This window comes from Ochotona curzoniae, unplaced genomic scaffold, assembly GCF_017591425.1.
Source record: "Ochotona curzoniae isolate NIBS_2020 unplaced genomic scaffold, NIBS_Ocur_1.0 scaffold_3208, whole genome shotgun sequence".
Taxonomy (NCBI): domain Eukaryota; kingdom Metazoa; phylum Chordata; class Mammalia; order Lagomorpha; family Ochotonidae; genus Ochotona; species Ochotona curzoniae.
Window position 1 is genome coordinate 41,549,688 of NW_024467106.1, and position 21,964 is coordinate 41,571,651.

Here is a 21,964-nt window from a genome sequence, read left to right on the forward strand (position 1 = left end):
TCCAATGAAAAAATAATAAAAATAAATCTTTAAAAAAAAAAAAAAAAAATCTTCTTGGCTTAATCCACCCAAATTTTAGATTCTCTATATCCTATGTGATATTTGCTGATTAACTACCATGCTAGCAGCGTGTGAAATTTCTGGTGCCTAAAGAGAAAACAAAAATAATAAACCACCTAAAACCCCAGAGTTTAAGAATGTTTCAAAATATAACTGTTAAAGTATCTAGACATAAGCCTTTAATAAGTTACATATCTCCTAAGGGGAAAAGTAGTACCAAAAGGTCTAGAATGAGAATCATAAAACAGGTTTAGGCCCAACTCCCCCAGTAACTCACCATGTAACCCTGAGCAGGTTGCTCTCCCTAGTTCCTTCAGCTGAAAAGGGTATGTCAGGAGATGGGATGTGATTGCATCCTCTGGGACAGATTTAACGGAATTATTAAAAAGGCCCAAGAGAGGCTCCCTGCTCCTCTAACGTACAGGAAGAGAGTGAAAAGTTGATCCTCCGATAACCACAAAGTGGACGTTCTCCTGACAACAAATCCCCTAACCCCTTAATCCTGAACTTCCTAGTCTTCAAATTGTGAGAAACAAATTATATAGTGTTACTCGGTTCCTTATCTCTTTAGAACTTCCTATGGCAGTGTATCTTACCTAGATGTTCCATCTAAAATTGAAATTACGCATGGGTTCAGAAATGGTATTCTACAGAACGATATTTCTAATATATTATAAAACTTTCAAGAACAACACAATATAAACACAGCTGGCAGGGTGTTTATAACTCAAGCAACACCCAGGACAGTTCTCAAGAAAATTTCACAAATAAGAGTAGTAATAATCTCTTTTTATTATTTTATTCATAATTTATTTTGCATGGTACAGTTCCTTAGGCTCAGGAATTTCCCTTTCCACCTTCCCTCATCCTCTCATCCACACTGCTCTCCCTTATTTCATAAATGTCAGTCCCTCAACAACAGTCACAAGTCCGTCACTCTGCATTCAAGAGCATCCTGATACTGCAGGTATAGAGAATGGAATGAAATCCAGAATTCTAGTGTCAAGATATACATAACGGTTTCAGTGGGAGTCCATCTTTTATTCAGAAGTAGAAATGCATACAAGAGCAGTAATAATCCTAAAAAAGTGAGCACATAAGAAAGATACCTTTCTATCCTGTAGTAAACAAAAAACTTTCTAGGGGTGGGTGCCAGTCCGGGGTGTCTCAATGCTCAGATCCCTGATTCCAGTCACCACGTGCATGTGGGGAGCTGTCCCTGGGCCTGCCTGGGCTCCAGGGACAGCTCCCTTTGTGGTGAGTACACTGAGCGGTGGATGGGACTGGGGAGGGGAGTGATCTTGGACCTGGGGGTTGAAACTTCCTGCAGCCTGCTGGCTGCTGGTGGTGCCTGGCCAGGGCATCTCCATGCTCGGATCCCTGATTCCAGCCATTATGTGCACCTGGTGACCTGTCACTGGGCAGCCAGTGTGCCATTTGGCCACCCGGCCAGGAGCTCTGGGGGTTCGGGTTCTTTGAATCGCTGCTTAGGTAGCTCCACATTGAACCCACTGTGCTTCTGGGATGTAAATCAATCCTAAAGACTCCCAATGACAGAGTAACTTTTCCTTTGCAGAACTTGTAATCACTGAACAATGCTGACCACCAAACACCAGCGCTGGAAACAAAACCAACCCAGCAATTGCAACCACCAGCTGATTAGGGCGATGGACTGTGCTGGGCCCTGTACTTGCTAGTACATACAAGAATCTGGTCTGGGAACATCTCAGACAAAGTCTGTTTTGGAGATCTCCCCAACTGAACTGCCGGACTCAGAACCCTAACCAAGAAAAGACAGAAGACAGAACAAGTCAATCAACCACCTCAGCTATATGTTGGCATTGAAAAACTGGGCAAACGGAGACTCTAAGATGGACTACGTCAATAAGTGGATTCTTCAACGACTTCATCATGCTTGGAGTGGTAAGACTGGGAACAATTCATAACTACTGAAATATCAAAACCACTTGAGCAAGAATCTTGGAGCATGTCCCACATCTGGGACCTGGGGTGGGTAGGAGACTAGGTGGGACTTCTCCCTTAATATTCCCCTTTACCTCAGACACATAAAGGAAACAATGTGGAAATAATAGACTTACCCACTTTCCTGTAGCCCTTAAACCTTTTTACCCTAATAAACTATGTTAAGATTTACAAAAATATAATTAAAAAATGTAAAAATTTAAAAAAAAACCTTTCTAGATGAAAGAATGCCTAACAGAGATGCAAAACACAAAAATTAGGAAGGTAGTGGGGCAAGATTCAAGAGAATAAAATAGACACCAATTACAAAAGAATGAAGAAAACAGAATAGCACCATTTGCTATGTCAAATCAAAAGTAAATCGGTATATTACCACAGCATAAACAGTTAGATAAACAGAACAGAAGCTTAATTGGTGAGACACGTAGCAATCATATCTGATGGAAACTAGTGCAACATGTTACCTTTCATGTTTTAGTCCAGAGAGTTTCACAGTGTTTCAGAAACCAAACCTTTTGAATTCCCGGTAGAACCCGCCAAAGATATCAAGAAATGAGTTCTATGAAAGTAGAGTAGAAGTGGACACACACTTCATGCTTAGCTATGAACTGCAAACACATTTTAAAAATAAATGCTGTGGAGATTCAAGTATATGAGTGAAACAAGATTTTTCTGTGTTGGTATAGCACTCTGACGTACGGTTAGAGGCTAGATTTCAGGAGGACAAGATAGAACAGATGTCAGTCAGCAACAAGTGATACCAACCACAGCAAGGAGTGATAAGGATTGGAACGAGTGCCAGGAGAGTAAGGTTAGAAGAAAGGGGAAGAGCATTAAGAACCATCACTTAGCCTTGATAAAGTTAAACTAACTGCAATATGAATTTCTCTTGGTAGTTATCACTGGCTGATTGTAATGAAGGCATTAACCAATTTCTGCAGAAAAACACACCTTCTGCATATGGTGTGTAGTAGTTTACTGAATATTTCTGGTCAACTTTCTTTCCACTAACTAACTTATTCAATAACAGCTTTTTGTATAATCAACATTTCAGCAATCAATAAATCAGTCAATTTTTGTTTCAAAAGAAAAAAAAATACCACCTGCTCAAGTACATTTCTTTATGAGAAAACATGGTAATCAAAGCAATTAATGAAAAATAAAACCTCTAAAATCAACAACTAGCATTCTGTATTGTCCATTCCTTTATTTTACCTTACCTTTCAGGGCATTGCTGGAAAAAAGCTGTCAGTTGCTGCAAAATGACCGGCCAACAATCAGGCCTGTGTTCAAGCACAGTGATCAGAGGCTGGGGATGGTTTCTAGAAAAAAATAGAAACTCACATTGGAAGCTGTCATCTCAGGACCACACATTCACAAATAAATCCAAATACATTAGCCATAAAAAAAAAAAAAAACAGTAACACCATCAAACAACTATCACTTGCTACATTTGTCAGAACTGGTTCACTGGTTCATTAAAAATGACTCTCCCTCCCCATACCTGTTTTACAGACAAGAACATGGAGCCTGGAGTCTCAAGAGAGCCAAATTGAGAACACACTCTGCCATTAATTGCTCTGTGACTCTGGGCAATCTCTGCAATCCAGTAACTGCCGCAAACATATCCCTTAATGCCTTCATTCTGAGAGGACGCAGGTCAGCTCCTCCTGCTGCTGCTGTTTCCAAGCTTGGAAAGTTCCACTTCTTCTAACATTGTTCCAATTATTAAGCACTGCCTCTTCCTCTCTGTTCCTACTTGGTCCATTCTTCTCAGTACACGGTTCTATGTTTCCTGGGAGTGTTTAGAATAAAAGAAAATAATCCTTCCTCATCCCCTCTTACCTAAACTAAGTGTTTGAAATTTCTGTTAAATGGGAATGATGAAAATCCCATTAAGATACCTTTTTAAAAACCACATAAAATACAATATCTGAAATCTGAAGGATTCTGAAGGAATAGAAAACAAATACAATTTTTTTAAAGTCCACTTGGTAATTATTTCAAATAGTTCAATAGCCCACTAATAGTTGTGAATTCATCAGTTATTTAAACTATGAAACACAGTGCAAAGGTTTTGCCTTCAAGATATTTAAAGAAAAGAAAAAAATCCTATAACAAAAAAATCCTCATTATTAAAAAAATAAACTCAAGCAATATGCAATATCAACCTTTCTAACCTAAGAAGAACTATACACATAATTCTATTCTTTAAACTTAATATTTAAGGCAACTATATGTCATGCTGCAACATCCACTGAGAAATGCAAATACTGGAGCTGTGGACAGGCCAAGTAAGCTGATCAAATCAGAAGTATACCGGAGTGAACATGAGTACTTTGGACTAACAGGACCTTGGTCTCAGGGAACATCCCAAGGATGTCAGGGCCAACCGCAGGAAAAAATGCTATGGGACCAAGCTACCTCCATTGCTGATTCCAGAGAAAAGGATGAAGAACATATCCTGATGCATGTGAAAGACAGCCAGATCCTCTAATCCAGCTGGAGACCTAAAACACCTTTTCAATGGGTAGAAAGAAAAGTGGCACAATTCAAGCCAAGGTCTATGGCAAGCACCTCAGCCTGTAGACACTCTGAGGCAGACATGGTCAATCAGGCCTTACAACTTACCCAAATGGAGCAATACAGAGCCCATCTGGAGATAGATGGAATATGTCACCTCTTGTAAAATGACCACTTAACTCCCTCAGAGTGTTCTCCCTACTCTCCAAGGACCCTGAGGCAGCATCAATGAACCACCTATAGTTCCTACCACTAACATATTTGGACAACAAGGAGTGACTTACTCTCTTTCCACCTCCCCCCATCATAAACACGTATCTCTTTCACTCGCACTCCCCTCGCTGCTCCCCTCCATCCCTGAGGCCCACCTGAGTGTACAATCCCATCTTCCCACCTCCTTAATGATCAATTAAAAAACTAACAGTCACAAATTAATAAATAAAAGTACAGCTTGTCTAATTTACATGGATATTACTTCCATTGAATCTAGCATTTCCTCTACAACATAGCACTTCATTCCTTATAGTTAAAAAAGTAAATACTGTTGAATACGTTTTAAAAAAAGAAGAAATGCAAAATTCTCATAATCTGACCCAGATCTAACAGTCCTGAAGAAAATACTGATGCACTGCTTAGTCATATGGCACATTAACTGAAGAACTAGTATGGAAGCCTAGGTCTCAGCTTAGACTACTAGAAAAAGTTCATGAATTAGCAAAGTTTACAAATGATGTAGGAAACTTCAAAGTACTGCCAGCACTGAGAACCACAACAAGTAAAAACTACTCAGAAAAAGACAGGAGTAACAGATGTTCTGATCTTTTTTTTTTTTTTTTTTTTTGCCATTTTTAAAAAACAGAAGAATACAGTAGAATACAAGGAAACATTTGAATTAGACACCTGATACCACCACCCAACATCTGCATATATTAACATCTCTTTATTTTGTTCTCAGCCTCACCTACTTTATCATGAACCAAGTTCACAGGCTTGCAGTCTCTTACTTGTTAAGCACAGGCTATTTCTGACTGCTCAGACTGCAGTCATTGCTAAGGGATATTTCCAAGCAACTTTTTTATGCCAAAAACTCAAAAGTACTATTAAAATCAAGTTTCCAAATTCTAAATTCTTTGGCAGTTAAACTTTAAAATATGTTTCCACTGTTACCACAAATATTAAGAAACAAATATTGCAAATCCCAAAAGCCTCTCCAGTATGTCACATCAGAGGAACTCTTTAGTTGGAAGTTCAGTAGGTCATGCTCAATTAAAACCAACAAGCCTCTGGGGCCTGGCAGAGTAGCCTACCGGGGTAGCCTAGCAGCTAAAGTCCTTGCCTTAAGCATATACCCGGGATCCCATATGGGCGTTGGTTCTAATCCCAGCAGTCCCACTTCCCACCCAGATCCCTGCCTGTGGCCTGGGAAAGCAGTTGAGGACAAGCCAAAGCCTTGGGATGCTGCACCCACGTGGGAGACCTTGAAGAGGTTCCTGGCTTCGGATTGGCTCACCCCTGGCCATGGTGGCCACTTGGGGAGTGAATCAACAGATGGAAGATCTCTTTCTCTCCTCCTCTCTGTATATCTGACTTTACAATAAAAATAAATAATAAATAAATCTTAAGGAAAAACAAAACACCAAACCTCTGAATAACAAAAGAGAGACTGCAATTATTTTAGCAATGGTTTCTCCCTCATTAAGAACCTATAGCTATAAGGAGCTTTGCAAATGACTATTCATTAATCCTTCATCAAATGCTAGCATTTCTGACTACTTGAAAAGAAAGTCACACATGTGTTTTTTAAGATTTTGCTTATTGAAAGAGATATAAAGAGAAAGGAGAGGGAGAGAAAGAGAAAAAAAAAGAGAAAAAGAGAGAGAAAGGCCTTTATCTGCTGGTTCATTTCCCAAATGACTGCAACAGTCAAGAGTGGCTCAGGCCAGAGCAAGAAGCCACTAGCTTCTTCCAGATCCCCTATTTGGGTACAGGTGCCTGAGGACTTGAGCCATTCTCTACTTTCCCAGGCACATTATCAAGGAGCTAGATCAGAAGTAGAGCAGAATTCACTCTGATATGGGATGCCAGCAACACAGACAGCAATAGCAGTGGCTTAACCCAGGGTTACAGAGTCAATTCCAAAAATTCAACAAGCTACCACAAAATTCTTGTGTGATTATAATGTATTAAAGTGGTTTTCAATATCCCTCCCTTACAAACCATCTCTTTCTGCTTCCTACTTTAGTAATTTCGAAGTAGACTTGAAAGTGATGTACATATAGCCGATAACTCTACAATAATTTCACTTCTACCTTCTCCAACCAAGCTTAAGAGAATCCCTCTAGTTCTGTTGCATGCAGCTAAAGGTCTACTTGCTAGTTAGGGATTCAAAGGTTCTAATTATTGTCTAAACCACAAAACTGATATTAAGTAAACTACAGTCAAATAGATTATTCAGATTAACTACTGATTCAGATAATTAACTTTTCCAGATAACTGACTGTGACAGACAAAAGAAGGAAGATTGTAGGAAATAAATACACTATTTGATTCCAAGAAGTTTAAAACCCAGGAGAAGAGAAGGACAAAATGAGAACACTGAATCTTCCTGCTGATTAGCATTGAGTTGCTAATATCAGTATTTCAACTGCATACAACTAAGCCAAAATCCATAATTACCAAAATTTTGCTGTAATACTTTTAAGGATAATTCATCAAAGAGCCAAATTGTCCCATACAAATCATCAAATGGATATGTGAATAGACACACAAAATAATATTCATTCATAAAGCCTACACTTAAGTAACGGCACAGATGCTTTTTCTAACTCAATAAACTTCTTGTGCAACAGCCATGCATCAGGGTTGTTTCATCTTAGCACTGCTGACATTCTGTGCCAGATACTTCCTTACTGTGGGGGACTGTCCTACAGGAAGTTTAGCAACATCCTTGACGTTAACTCACTATACGCTAGCAACATTTCTCATAGCCAAGAAAATGAAAAATGTCCCTAAGACATTACTAAATGTCTCCTGGTGGGAAAAAAAATAGCCCACAGTAAAGAATCACAGTTCCACATAAATGACAAGTGTCATATTACAAAACTGAATAAAGCATGGTACCAGTTCTGACTTTTCGAAAAATAAACGCTATGATTCTACTTTTACATGTTCTTATACTGAACAATAAGCAAGCAATCATATTCAAACTTTTAGGTTTTTTATGGAAATGAAGTTATCAAATATTAACATTAGGCACAAATGACTAACACATTAGAAACAAAGATACTTAATATGAAAAATCAAATGAAAAATTATTCTTTTGCAAAAATACAGACTCTTGTTTTAAAATGAATGACGTTAAGCAATATATGCTAACTTGGGTGTGAGAAAAAATGAAGCTACTTTTTGTTTTAAAATATTACAATCAGAGCATGTAAAATGTTATAGGGTTAAATATACCTCACTAGATATCTTCAATGATTATTAAATTTATAGATATGGGCCAACATATGTAGTAGAGCAGGTTAGGCTGTCACCTACATACTCACATGTGGTCACTGGTTCCATTCAAAAAACTTGAACCGTCCAAACTTTTTAAGATTTATTTTAGAGGAATACACTGTGGTTTCAGTGGGCTAAGCGCCCAGCTGCTCCACTCCAATCCAGCTCCCCACTGCAGTACCTGCCTGGGAAAGCAACAGAATACAACCTAATTGCTCGAGTCTTTCCACTTATTTGAGAGGCCCATATGAAGTTCCTGGCTCCTGTTTTTCCTTTTCCTTCTCTCTGCAACTTTCCCTTTCAAAGAAAAGAGAGTCTCCCATCTGTTGGTGTGTTCTTCAAATGGCCTCAGAGACCAAGGATGGGCCAGACCGAAGCTTCTAGGTTTCCCATGTGGGTGGCAGAGCCCAAGCCCTTGACACCTTCTGCTGCTTTCCCAGGTGCATTAGGGAGCTGGACTAGAAGTGGAAGTCGGGGACTTAACACAGCACCAGCTCCTAGAATGAAAATGACCCTCAATTTCAACAAGGCAAGCTATTAAGTTTAAACCAGAAGTGTTAGCAATCAAAAGAACATTAAATGTAGCATAAAATACATCAGAACAAAGTCTAGGTTCTACCTTCAAATATCCACTATCCCCAAACCTAAGCACGAGGTATGAAAAGTAAATTGACTGCAATTCTTTATTTGAAATGATGCATCGTTTGGCCACAGAATCAACCTTAACTGACAAAGCTAATACTGTCAGACAATAAGCTTAAAAGGTTTGAGGGGAAAAAAACATAAATATGCCATATCATCACCATTTTTCTTATTTCTAATAAACAGTGGCTACATAGCATCATTGAAAACATTTGTCAATTGACAAGTATGTCCATGTCTCAGGAAAAAATTTTAGTGAAGAGATAGAAAGAATAACTAACAGATTCTGCTTTCTTCTTAAAAAGAGAAAAATACTGTTTCTAAAGATCCCAATCAATAAAAACCAGGCAACCAGGCCTGCCTCACTGGCCTCCAGTGTTGTAATCTCTCCTTAAGTGTGCAGTGAGGTTTTTTCCCTCCCTGCCACAGATGAACCAATCTGTTGTACAGTCTTTGGCATCTCTCCACTTCATGATTTGTAAATGTTTTAGCCAATATTTTAAGCAAATTTGACTTAAAATGTTTTTTTTAAAAAATCTCTCTGTAAGTAGATACTATCATGATTAACATGAATGCACGTTTTCATTTTAAACAAAAAGACAACAGCTTGGAATTTGGGTCTATTTTTTCTGAATTTTTTTGTTTCCCTTTCAGTGCCAGGTACACATAGACAATGATTCTCTCTCTCTCTCTCTCTCTGTGTGTGACACACACACACACACACACACACACACACATTCACCAAGCCAACCTTTTAAACTCAAACCAGTTCACTCGTGTTTCCCCAAAAGACAAAATACCCAATCAGGGAAAACCAGTTTATCATAGTCCCTCTAACCTGGTCTCCAACCTGGTCTCCCTCTAACCTGCTCAAACAAAACAAAAAACCCCCACAGAAGAAGCAAGTCAACTTAGTAAGTAATACTTCAGTGCTCCCCAGCATTTGCTAATATTGTCAACAATGAGGAGCAGCACATGCATCTTAACAGGATGGCATGGGGAAGAAAGGAATGATAAATGCACGGATCCAGTAGATTAGAACAGAGGCAGTGGTAATATAAGGATTCACCTTTCCAAGTATAAATACATCAATCTTAATAGAATGAGGCGGTAAAAAAAAAAAAATTTAGTCTTGTGGTAGGCAAATCAGAAAGCAAAACTTATTTGTAACCTTTAAGTCACCTCAACCTTTTTGCTACATCTTCTGAATATGGGAAAGCTATGATTTGATTTACATCATAAATTCAGCAGCAGACAGATTGCCTTTCTGTGTGAGGAAACAATGCCTGCAGTCACCATGCACTACGGGTATGCAGCTGTGACCCTGGTGCCTGCAGAAGCATAGCATAGCACTTACTACATCAAATATGCATTGTAAAAGCATTTCTCTTCCTGCTCTGAATTTTGATTTGAAGGTACTGGTTAGAAGCAGACAGAGGACTTTTTTTAATCTCTGTTGATTCTAGGTCAAACAATGCATAATAAAAAAACTTATTAAAATATTTTACCATAGCAATTACTACAAAAATATGAATCTAAAAAACAAATCATTGTGAATTTCGATATCTTGTAGCATAATTTCAAACCAAGTGTTTTACAGTTACCCCACAGGTTCCTAGGAAAGAAACACAATTTTAATTTTGACATTGAGTCTATTAGAAAGAATGAATAAAATTGTTTTTGAAAATGTACTTCACGTTACAGTGACTTTACCTTCACACTGACCTTTTTCATTACCTCTCATTTGAGAACCATGTCTGCCAATATCAGAAGTCTAAAACCACTTCCAGTACAAGATACTGGCTAAGGGGAAACATACAAATACTTGAGAATCCAAAATCTTTCTATTATGAAGTCACATACCATTTCTCTTTGCCTTTCACCACACACACACACACACACATACACACACACACAAATATGCCAATAACACAACACTTAACATTTTTACAATCATAAAGACACAAGCAAACTGCCTTGCCAGTTATTAATCATCTAAAATTAAAAGGAATTACAAAGTGTTTTCTAGTTGCAGCTAGAAAAAAGAATCAACTGCAAAGAGACAGTCTTGGAAAGTATCCTTGGTTGTGTTTCCCTGTGACTGCCCTGGCTTTATTATTATTAACTCCGCTGGGCTTTGGCAGGGCTAGATGTAACATTGATGCTCCATGTGTTCCCACTGTTTTTCTCTGGATTGTTTTCATAAAGATTTCCATGCACTCTCTGAAATGATATGCAATATTTTGAGCACACATACATGTGTGTGTAAAATACTAGGAGAAAACCCAAAGCTTAAATGAAATTACCAAATAAGGTCCTTACTAAGCCCCAAAACAGGTAAGTTCCGGTAAACTAAAGCCAAATATGTCTATGGTTATCTGTTGCCATTAAGCCTTGCTAAATCCCTGCTTTCAAAACACTCTAAAGTCTTTTTTTCTTTTTTAATTATATATACAAAGGTCTCCAAAAAGTTCATGGAGCATGTACACCACACACTGTCTTGTGTTTTATTTTTGAGACACATAGATATTGACAGAGAGAAAGACAGCCTTTATTCACTGGTCATTCCACAAATGTCTGCAACTGTTAGGCCTAGGCCAGGCTCATGAGCCAGGAAGTCAGTGCATGTCTGTCCTGTGGGTGCCAGAACCAGCTGACTCCCTTGAGCTCACACTGGCAGGAATCTGGACTCAGAACTGGAGTCTAGACTTGAACCCACACACTCCAACCTAGGACACTGGCATCTTTACTGATGTCTTACCTGCTGAGTCAGTCACTCAGCATTATATTCCGATTTTTTCATAAATGTTTTTGGAGCACATTTGTGTGTATATTCTGCTCAGAATTTGTGTTTTCCTGCACATTTAATTTTTGTAAATGCACAAATGTATTCTATGGATTCCAATCCCTTACAGAAACTTGACTGTACAGCAGAAATGACTTAATACCGGTGGCACGTTTAAGTAAAAGTGCACATCAGTACCTCAGGAGTTATGCTGTAGTACTGAAATGAGCAGACCCCAGAAACCAAAGACTCCCTTTGATAACAAAACCACACTATACTAGTTTGACAGTTTATTTTTGAAATATTAGGAGATTTTATAGCAACCTAAGAAAGTACCAAAAAGACAAATACCAAATGTTTTCCCTAATTGGTGATAAGTAATATAGAGTAACAAAAAAAAAAAAAAAGAGAGAGAGAGAGAAGAGACAAAATTGAGATTTGATTATTGATTCTAGCCTTGTATACACTCTTGAGGAACAATGGTCTTTTTACTAAATTCCTGTTGAATTATTTATTTAGCAGAAGATTAAGCTTGGGATTATAAAGGAGGTGGCAAGTATGCATTAAAAAATTAAAATAACAATAAGAAATAAAAGAGGAGAGAGGGTAAGAGTTGGTGAGGAAGGAACTGAGGTAGGGCAGCTTGGGAAACAGCAATCTGTTCTTAAAACCATACAGATGAAATTTGTTCCCTTAAATGGTGTTTTTAAATAAATAGTATATAAATATATACAAGAAACAATTATTAAATATTAATTTATTACTAAAATAATAAAATTTTCTGGAACTAGACTGTGACAATGGTTACATAACTATGAATATAAAATAAACCAGTGAATTTTACACTTTAAAAGTGTGAATTTTATATCTCAAATCCAAATAAAAGTATTAATGATATTCCAAATGCAACTCAGCCATATACTATTTTAAATTGATTTAATTATATAAAAACTCATATATACTATTTTAAATTGATTTAATTATAGAAAAACTCATATATCCTGTGAAATAGGAATAAATTGCCAGTAAATAAACATATTAATGTGGATTTTCCTGAGAAACAAAATATTTCAAATCAGATTTTCATTATCCTCTCAGTAACCTTAACTGACGGATTAAATGTCATTTCCAAAAACTCAAAAACATAGATCCATCTCTTCACCACCAATTCATGTGAAGGGAGTGGTGGAATCATAAAACCAACATTTTGTAGCCATCACAATGAAAACGATTTGGGATGATACGTTTAATGAACAGTGCGATATTTGTATGGTTTCAGTGTGTTCCTCACAGAATGCTTGTTAGCTACAACATGAAAGGAATAGCTGTACAGTTTTGAAGCCAACCGACACCTGGATTGGTAATCAAAATTTAAATCCCCAATGAAGCACTGCCTCCAGATGTGGTAACACCCAAGAAGATACAGCATCATTTACACAGCTTTCAAAGATGCCTGGAATACAGGGAAGGAAGAGAAACAGTTTGAGATTGAAAAGACTAAAGGTAACATGTGGATCTAAACTGGATTCTACTGAACAAAAAGAAAAACAAATCCAAGGACATTGAGACAGTTGCCAAACCTTGACTGTAACAATGCAAAATAGCAGTGTGCAAATCCTGAAGTATGAAGGTAAAGAGTATATAGAAGTATATTCTAACATTCTTGAAACTGTTGTGGAATTTCAAAAGTATTTCAGAATAAAAGAAAAACCTCCAGTGACTTTTAACCCAAAGTCTCTGCCATGGCCTTACATGCTGCAGTACATGCCCACCTTTCCTCAGCCTCTGTGCAGGCTGACCCTTCCACTGAGCTCTGACTCCCAGCTATTGCAGCTTGATTTCTGTTGGATATCCACAACCACAAACTGGCCTTTGAGCCCTTAGATCAGTACAGGGCATCTGGGATGACCTTCATCTGCATCTATGCAGTCAACCAACTATGAGTCCAAAATAGTTGAGGAGAAAAAAAAGGGCACATCTAGACTAACCTTGTAAGGGCACTTTTCCTGTCATTATTCTCTAAGTATTAACTATAACATAGCCAATATTTCAAAGCATTGATATCATATTGCATATTATAAATAATACATAGAGGATTCAAAATAAACAGGAACAGGTATGTAGGTTCACTCCAAATCCCATGCCATTTTCCATAAGGATCTCAAGCATTCACAGGTTTTAGCATTTTGAAGACCCTAGAGAGAACTGCCCCTGAATACTGAGGTATAGCTGTATTTATCTTGGACTTTCTCTTATTTTTTGTTTGTTTGATGATCCCAGAGGGTAAAAGCATTTACCTTGAGTAGTAAGTAAAACAATGTGATTAAAAAGCTCATATTTCTTAAAATCTTAAAACTAATACTGCAGCCAAATAAATCACAGGGCACCACACAGATAAGCAAATATACATCAACAGGGCATAAATCGGGGTGTTACTATGCATGACTACCAGTCGTTATCCCTTCAGAACACACCATCTGCCAGAAACAGTTAATAATCCCTTATTTCAGAAAGTACAGCTTGATGTTGATCAGACCAAACCTTCCCACAAACAAGATTCTTAACATTTGATATTTGTGCATGTCAGCCACTGTCTGGCACATCAGAATGAGGCATGAATCCTGGAACAAGCAGTTACTGCTCATGAATTCACAGCTATTTCCTCACTTTAGCTGGGGAAGAGATATCTTTAAAAGATTGCCATAATATGAATATGCAGAGGAAGAATTAAAAGCAAAATCACAAGATAAAATTTCAGGGGGAAAGCTGGCATATTACAAAACAAATGAGAAAACGAACCTCTAATAATTTGCAATTCATGAAAATATACTTATGCATCACTGCAACCAAAATATCATCCAAACCTTAAGTCTCTGTCCCACTTCCTTTATGACCGATATTAGAAAACACTTAAGCAATTTACTTAAATATAAGAGTGTTATAGAACAGAGGGATTCTAAGCTAACCAAAAGAAATTTCAGATCCAACAGAAGGGGATGAAAAAACAAAGTCTGAACCAAAGATATCTCAGTAATGCCAAAAAGAAAAACCATGAACACAAAAATTGTTCACAAATAGAAAAGGGCTTCTAAAGCCAACACAGATCACAAACTTGTTGCCCTTGGAGTTCATCCTGTGAACAGATGTGTTTTGCCTGCCAACCCTGTGTTTGAAAAAGTTTGAATTGGTTGCCAGCCTGTAGAGATTTGAAGTAATAATATCATTTATATTGAAAGACCTGAAATCTGGTAACAATGACATTCCCTTGCTTCACTGCAACACTTGGTAGCAGTCCTCCACCCTGTACATTGAAGATCACACAGGAAGCTTTCAAAACACTAAAATAAAAATACCAGTGCCTGAGGCTAAATCTCCAGTCATTCTGGATAGAAACCAAGTATCTGTATATTTAAAAGCCCCTTTGAACACTCTTAACATGGAGCCAGTGTTGATATTCGTGGGCAGAGAGTATTACATTTGGCGTACACTCTTCAATTAATCACAGTAGCCAAATGTATTATATATATATATTTTTTTTAATTTCAGTAAGTCCCATCCTCAAGGGTTCTGGGAGTTGTAGTCCCATTTAATATCATCCTTGAATCTGATTTAAACCACAAAACTAAAAAGACTGCCTATAAAAGGACCATCCAAGCAACATGAACTTCATTAGCTATATAAACGCTCCAAGCCATTTTTTCTCAAAGTGTGATCCATAGACTACCCGCATACAAATCCTTTGCTAAAACATAGATCTGCAAATCATGTTGCAGTCATACATATCAAAATCCCTAAGGATGAGCTCCTATACACTGTATACAATAAAAACCAGCATCAGTTTCTAAAGGTATAGTCAGGTATCTCATTTCTTCTCTTCTGGCAACCACAATCTGAACATGAAAAACACTAACATGTGTCAGGACTACAGTATTAATTCTTTAGAAATGTTGGTGAGACAAGACTCTTACATTCTCTCTTTTCTATTCACATTTGACTTTCTCTCACTGAACTGCTTTCCCCTTAGAATTGCTCTCTGATCATTCTCCTGGGCTCTCTATTGTCATTGGTTGACTTAGTAAGACACTTTGTACATTCATGCATCGGAGCATATACACTTCTTGCCTCCTGGATAGGGAACAAAGAAAAGGAAGCATAATTAAGTCGCTAAAGATACCTTTTTGGTCAGCCACAGAAGAGTCATTACAACTCATACATGGTGTCCATACATTGCACTCAAGCACTGAAGCAGTATTTCTCAAGTGTGATCCACAAATGACCAATATCCACATTAGCAAGCAACTGCATAAACCTGTATCCTGAGTCTCACTAAAACAAAAAGTAACATCCTACTGAATGAATGTCTCTCTCAAGCAGGACTCTTACAAAAACTGAACTTTTAACAAGCTCCCCAGGTAGCTTTTAATGCAGGAACAGTTAGAGATCCTGAAAGTTCACAGGTCTAACAATAAATAAACCCATTCTAGAGATCCATCAACAAATCCGCAAGGGCTTAAAGAAAGCAATGTCTAACATTCCTGTTGCTCTCATCTGTCTCCACAATGGAAGTAGCACTTAAGCACATAAGCAATACAGATCCATGTAAAACAACCAAGTATTCTTTCTTCAGTGTAATCCAAATTAACCAACAAGGGCAGAAAGATGTGAAAAATACTAAAACCCTACTGAACACTGGCAGAGGCTAATCCCACAAAAAACAGATTAACTTCAAGCCCAGAAAGCTTGCAATTATTTGTCATGCTACTTTCTCTTTTAAATTAATCCTACAGGATCACCAGCAAACACCTCTCAGCAGAGTTCTAAGTCTCTCCTATCCTCTTCATGCTTTCACACACAGCTCACTGGTTGCCTCTCTAAAGCTGCATGATATTGCTAACCAACATGTGGAAAAGGCAGCTCTAAAGCAGTATGACAATTTTATGTTTGGCTCAAGTAATCATAGGCCTCTGGAGGGGAATCTGCTCTTCAGGCTCACCTCTCCTGTTTCTACCATCCACAATCCCCCTGGAGGAACTTAGAGCTCTTACACACTTGATTACACTCTACTGATTTATGGTGCCAAACGGCCAATTCACATGAGGGCTCTCCATAAACATTACCGGATTATGCCAATTCCGGTGATTGATTCTGGACTTGTTAATGTACCACCTATCTCAAGAGAAGCCTTATGTATCCAGTTCTTTCAGCTCCTCAAGCTGGTCACACTATCACTCCCCATACCCAATGCCCTCTGAAAAGACTAAAGTTAGAAGAATGAATTGCAGGAAAACATATGAAACAGCAGAGATGACTAAGAGCAATGAATATGAAAATTAAAGGAAAAACCTCCTCTTTAACCTCAGGGAAGTCAGTGTATCTTCAAAGCTAAGGTGCCTGTGAATTATCTCGAAAATTATTCTAAAATGCAGGCTGTGCATGAGGCAGTCTGGAGATGGAAGCCAAAATCCCACATTCCTAATAAGCACCCAGGCACTGATACTGTCACCATTCTGTTATTCAGGGTGGTGGTGCAACTGCAGCACCGGTGTCAACTGGCAGCTTCTTGGACAAGGCTCCTGAGCCCACCCTGCATCCCAGAACAAATCTGCACTTCAGCAGGACGAGTTCAATCGGTTACTGCACACATCACACAGCAGCTGACTTCTATCTTTAATCACTGTGAATCAGAATCAGCTGGGACCGTTAAAAAAATGCCAGACCTCACAGTAAAGATTTTTGATTCAATTGATCTGGGATGTTTAATTGTTCCCATGCTTGTTTGTTTCTAAGCACAACTGGGTGTTCTAATAAGCAGCTAGTGTTGAGTACCAATGATTAAAAATACCCCACTGGGTGGGAGGAAATATGGAATGACTACTAATGAATGGTGAATTCCTTTGGGAAATAATGAAAATGTTCCAGGATTGATTAGAGTGATGGTTGCATAACTCAGTGAATATACTACCAAACCACTAAATTGCATATTTTACATGAATCAGTCTTATAGTATGTGAATTATATCTCAATAAAACTATTATAAAAATATTAAATTAAAATTTCAATAGCTTCCTATTTAAAAATAAAAAATAGCCCCCTTTGAACAATAAAGTGGAATTATTCTTTCCGGGAACCTGGCCCAAGAACTTCTTTTTTTAAAAAGGTGGAGAAACGGGCCCAGCGCGGTGGCGCAAGTGGTTAAGGTCCTCGCCTTGCACGCCTGGGATCCCATATGGGTGCCGGTTCTATCCCAGCAGCCACGCTTCCCTTCCAGCTCCCTGCCTGTGGCCTGGGAAAGCAGTCAACAATGGCCCAAAGCTTTGGGAACCTGCACCCGCGTGGGAGACCCGGAAGAGGCTCCTGGCTTCGGACTGGCATAGTATCGGCCGTTGTGCTCACTTGGGGAGTGAATCATCGGACGGAAGATCTTCCTCTCTGTCTCTCCTCTCTGTATATCCGCCTTTCCAATAAAAAAAAAATAATAATAAAAATAAATTTAAAAAAAAGGTGGAGAGGGCCCGGCGCGGTGGCGCAAGTGGTTAAAGGTCCTCACCTTGCACGCCCGGGATCCCATATGGGCGCCGGTTCTAATCCCAGCAGCCCCGCTTCCCTTCCAGCTACCTGCCTGTGGCCTGGGAAAGCAGTCGAGGACAGCCCAAAGCTTTGGGAACCTGCACCCGCGTGGGAGACCCCGGAAGAGGCTCCTGGCTTCGGATCGGCATAGTATCGGCCCGTTGCGCTCACTTGGGGAGTGAATCATCGGATGGAAGATCTTCCTCTCTGTCTCTCCTCTCTGTATATCCGCCTTTCCAATGAAAAAATAACAAAAATAAATCTTTAAAAAAAAAGGTGGAGAAAAATATTAAGACCTGATTATCTATAATCTGGGTTCAATTCTGGCCAAACAATAGGTGAAGAAGAAACCTGAAATTAAAACTTTGCATCCAAAAGAACAACAGAATGCTTAAGAGAATGCTTACCAGGTTGTAACACTTTACTTTGCAGACCCCAAGTTTACATAATATATTCAAATAAATAATTGTCCTTTTGTTTCCCTGATTTAAAAGTGAAACAGTGAAGTTAATATATTACCATGGTTCAAGAAAAACACTGTGGCTGGTGTTGTGGCACAGCAAGTTAAGCCACCACATGACATGCCAGAAATCTATATGAGCACTGGTTCAAGACTCCACTTCTACACATGATCTTAGCCAAAAGGCCGAGAAGCGATCAAGACTCCACTTCTCAAGAGCTTCTAATCTAGCTCCCTGCTACTGTGCCAAGGAAAGCAGCAGCAGATGGTTCAAGTACTTGGGCCCACGCCACCCACAGAGGAGACCCAGCTGGAGTTCCTGACTCCTGCCTTCAGCCAGACCCAGCTCCAACCATTAACACCATCTGGGGGAGTGAATCAGTAGATGGAAAATCTCAAGCTCTCATGCTCTCTCTGTAACTTAAACAAATAAATCAGTGGGAAAAATTTTTTTTCCTGTTTCCTGTTTTTGAAGACATTTCTAAAACATGCTAAGATAAAATATAAAATGTTACTTCATTGCTTAAAAATAAAGCTTCAGTGTTTCTTCCTTTTCCTTTCTTTCTTTCTTTGAAAGAAGATGTGTGCCAAATGGGGAGGCATCACCACTCAGCGCAGCTGGAAGAGGGCCTGAGGCTTGACTGGCAGGGGCCCAGGTTTCTGGAGAGGGCCTGAGGCCTAAAAGGCATGGACCAGGGTGGGGGCCTGGCATGGCTGGGAGAGGGTTTAGGGCCTGAGCCATTCAAGCTAGGGTGGTCACCTAGCCCAGTTGGGTTCCCTGGAGAGGGCATGGCACCTGAGATGTGAGAATCAGCCCAGTTAGGAGAGGGCCTGAATTGAAAAAAACTAGAATTGCCTGACCCTACCAGTCTCCCACCTAAGTCTGCCTAACGCAGTGAAGTAGTAATAGATCTCAAATACATCCCAATCTTCCGAAAAGGCAAAAAAGGTAAGAAGTAAAGCCTTTGCTTCCTGCATATTAATGTTGCTACAGATTAAGGCAGTCATATCTCATAGGTCTCTTCTCTTGATCCTCTTTGGAAGCTGCTACTGGCAGGAAAACTGTTCAGTGAGTTCTTCTAATACAATATTTAGAAGATCTTTCTATGTCACATGAAACTATTTTTTTGTAAATATTCATGTTTTAAATCATTGTTCAAAAGCTAGATTTACAGAAAGAAGGAGAAACAGAGATTGAGAGAGACAGTGATTGTCCAGCTGCTGGGTTAGTACCCAAACAGCTGCAATGGCCAGAGCTGAGCTGATCAAAAGTCAGGAGCCTGGAGCTTCTTCTGGATATCTGACATGGATGCAGCAGCCCAAGAACTTGAGCCATCCTCCTCTGTTTTCCCAGGTCACAAACAGGGAGCTGGATCAGAAATGGAGGAACCAGGGCACAAACCATTCCCCATAGGAGATGTGAGCACCATAGGAAGAGGATTAGCCTGTTATGGCACTGTGCTGGCTCCACATGAAACTAATTATTCGAAAACCTGACTCTGCCTAGGTAGTTTGGCCTACACTTCAGGCCGCTTAGTACAGCAACTACTCAAGTCTAGATAATCTATCTAGAGAAGCTATGTACAACTGACAACCTTATAATGAATACCTATAACAAGAAGGAGCCTTTGCAGTGATTAATGGAATCCGTTACCTCTATTTTAATAGTATGTTCACGGAAAGAGGCATTAAAAATCTTCCCATGCAGGCTAGATGGTTTTACAACTTACACAGGGGCAACTTATCAATACCCAGTGTTTGGGAAATAATAAATTATAACCTTTCTTTTTAAAAACAAAAAAAAAAGCACTCCACTTTTAATTTGTTTCTTTCCTGTATCACTCAGAGTGACTGATTAAGCTTGTCTGTTTCAGACTCAGCAACTTCGCAGAGCAGTATGGACAATACAGAGGACACAGTCATTGGCAATAACAGCAAATTTCCTGGCTCAAGAGATGAATCCATTAGATGAGGCAGAGAAGAAATTTTTAAACCCAGAAAAGGCCTATTTCCCTAATTAGCAGGAAGCAATTACACAAGATGTGAAGAATATGCCTCCTTCAGCAACGCTTAAGATTTATGGTCAGAAATCTCTTAGGAGGAAAAGAACTGAGATAGGTAGGTAGCTAGCTTTCAATCAAGAACTGGAAGCCACATCTCTCCCACTTCTATGTAATACCATCCACCTACCTGTTAATAAAATGACTCCCCTCCCCCAGGATGCACTGCCCCTCGCCTAGGACCTTGATTTGGTATTAGGTTATTACTCCCCATTCCAAGCTCGTAAGAAGAACTGCAACAGGAAGAGGAGCACTCTCTCTTCCCACCCACACAGGACAGAAGGTTTATAAAATTTGTATATCATGGAATCAAGCCAGAATATGCTGGCCTAATAGGTTGGTCAGACTTGTTCTATTGTAGATCCAGAACCCATCTGACCAGTTTGCATCAAAGACTAGCCCAACCTACCCAGGCTCCTGGCTCCTGGCCATTGTGGCCATCTGCAGAATAGAATGGCAGATGGAAGATCTCTCTCCCCATCACCCCTTTGTTAATTCTTTCAAACAAATAAATAAAATTTTTAAATATAGCTTAAGAAACTATTATTAATGCACTCATGAAAACAAGAGATCATAACACCAAAAATTACAAGAGGATCATGCTAATATATGAGATGCTATTAACTTACTATCAAAATAGCACACTAGGACCCAGTACAACAGCTCAGCAGCTAAATTCTCGCACCTTGCAAGCACTGGGATCCCTTTGGGTGCTGGTTTGTGTTCTAGCTGTTCCACTTTCCCTTCCAGCTCCTTGCTTTTGGCCTGGGAAAGCAGCAGAAGATGGCCTAAAGCCTTGGAACCCTGTACCCATGTAGGAGACCTGTAAGAAGCCCCTGGGTTTGAATCAGCTCAGTTCTGACCATTTCAGTCACCTGGGGAATAAAACAGCAGATGGAAGATCTTAATCTCTGTCTCTCCTACTCTCCATAGATTTGCCTTTTCAATAATTTTTTTTTTAATTTTTAAAAGTTAAAACTAAAAGAAAACACTATAGACAATAGATATAACTCTGTATTTTGGATTCTCACAGCTTCTGACAGGTAAACCGTAAAATTATCAAACCCACAGGTATCATAGGTTCAAGCCTATGACAGCCCACAAGCAACTGATTTTTCCTGTTGGATCACCACGTCAATGCAAGCCATCATCCACTCATGAAACAACACCTTGTTTTTGATCCCATGGTCTCATTCTTTCAAAGCAGGTTCACAGCAGATCCATGACTAAACAGACTTCCTAGGAAAAATAAACTGGTAACCAACCTGTACCTTCCAGGCCTGCTACCAATAGAGGATTTTCTTCTCTTTACAAACAACTCTCTGGAACCTTCTAACAATGGGTGCAGTTACTTTGACAAGCTGCTACAAATCCTTCCCTTGT

General features: G+C 39.1%; 1 protein-coding gene and 1 pseudogene across 3 annotated transcripts in view; both read right to left on the minus strand.

Moving 5' to 3' along the window:
* The window catches only part of FOCAD (focadhesin), a 232,601-nt gene that overhangs the window by 180,233 nt on the left and 30,404 nt on the right, over nt 1-21,964 (minus strand). For all 3 annotated transcript variants that reach the window (XM_040963884.1, XM_040963886.1, XM_040963883.1), the window contains one exon: nt 3,264-3,365. In XM_040963884.1, coding sequence (XP_040819818.1) covers nt 3,264-3,365 — 102 coding nt within the window. The remainder of the gene's footprint in view (nt 1-3,263; nt 3,366-21,964) is intronic.
* LOC121145192 lies at nt 18,572-18,719 on the minus strand (annotated as a pseudogene).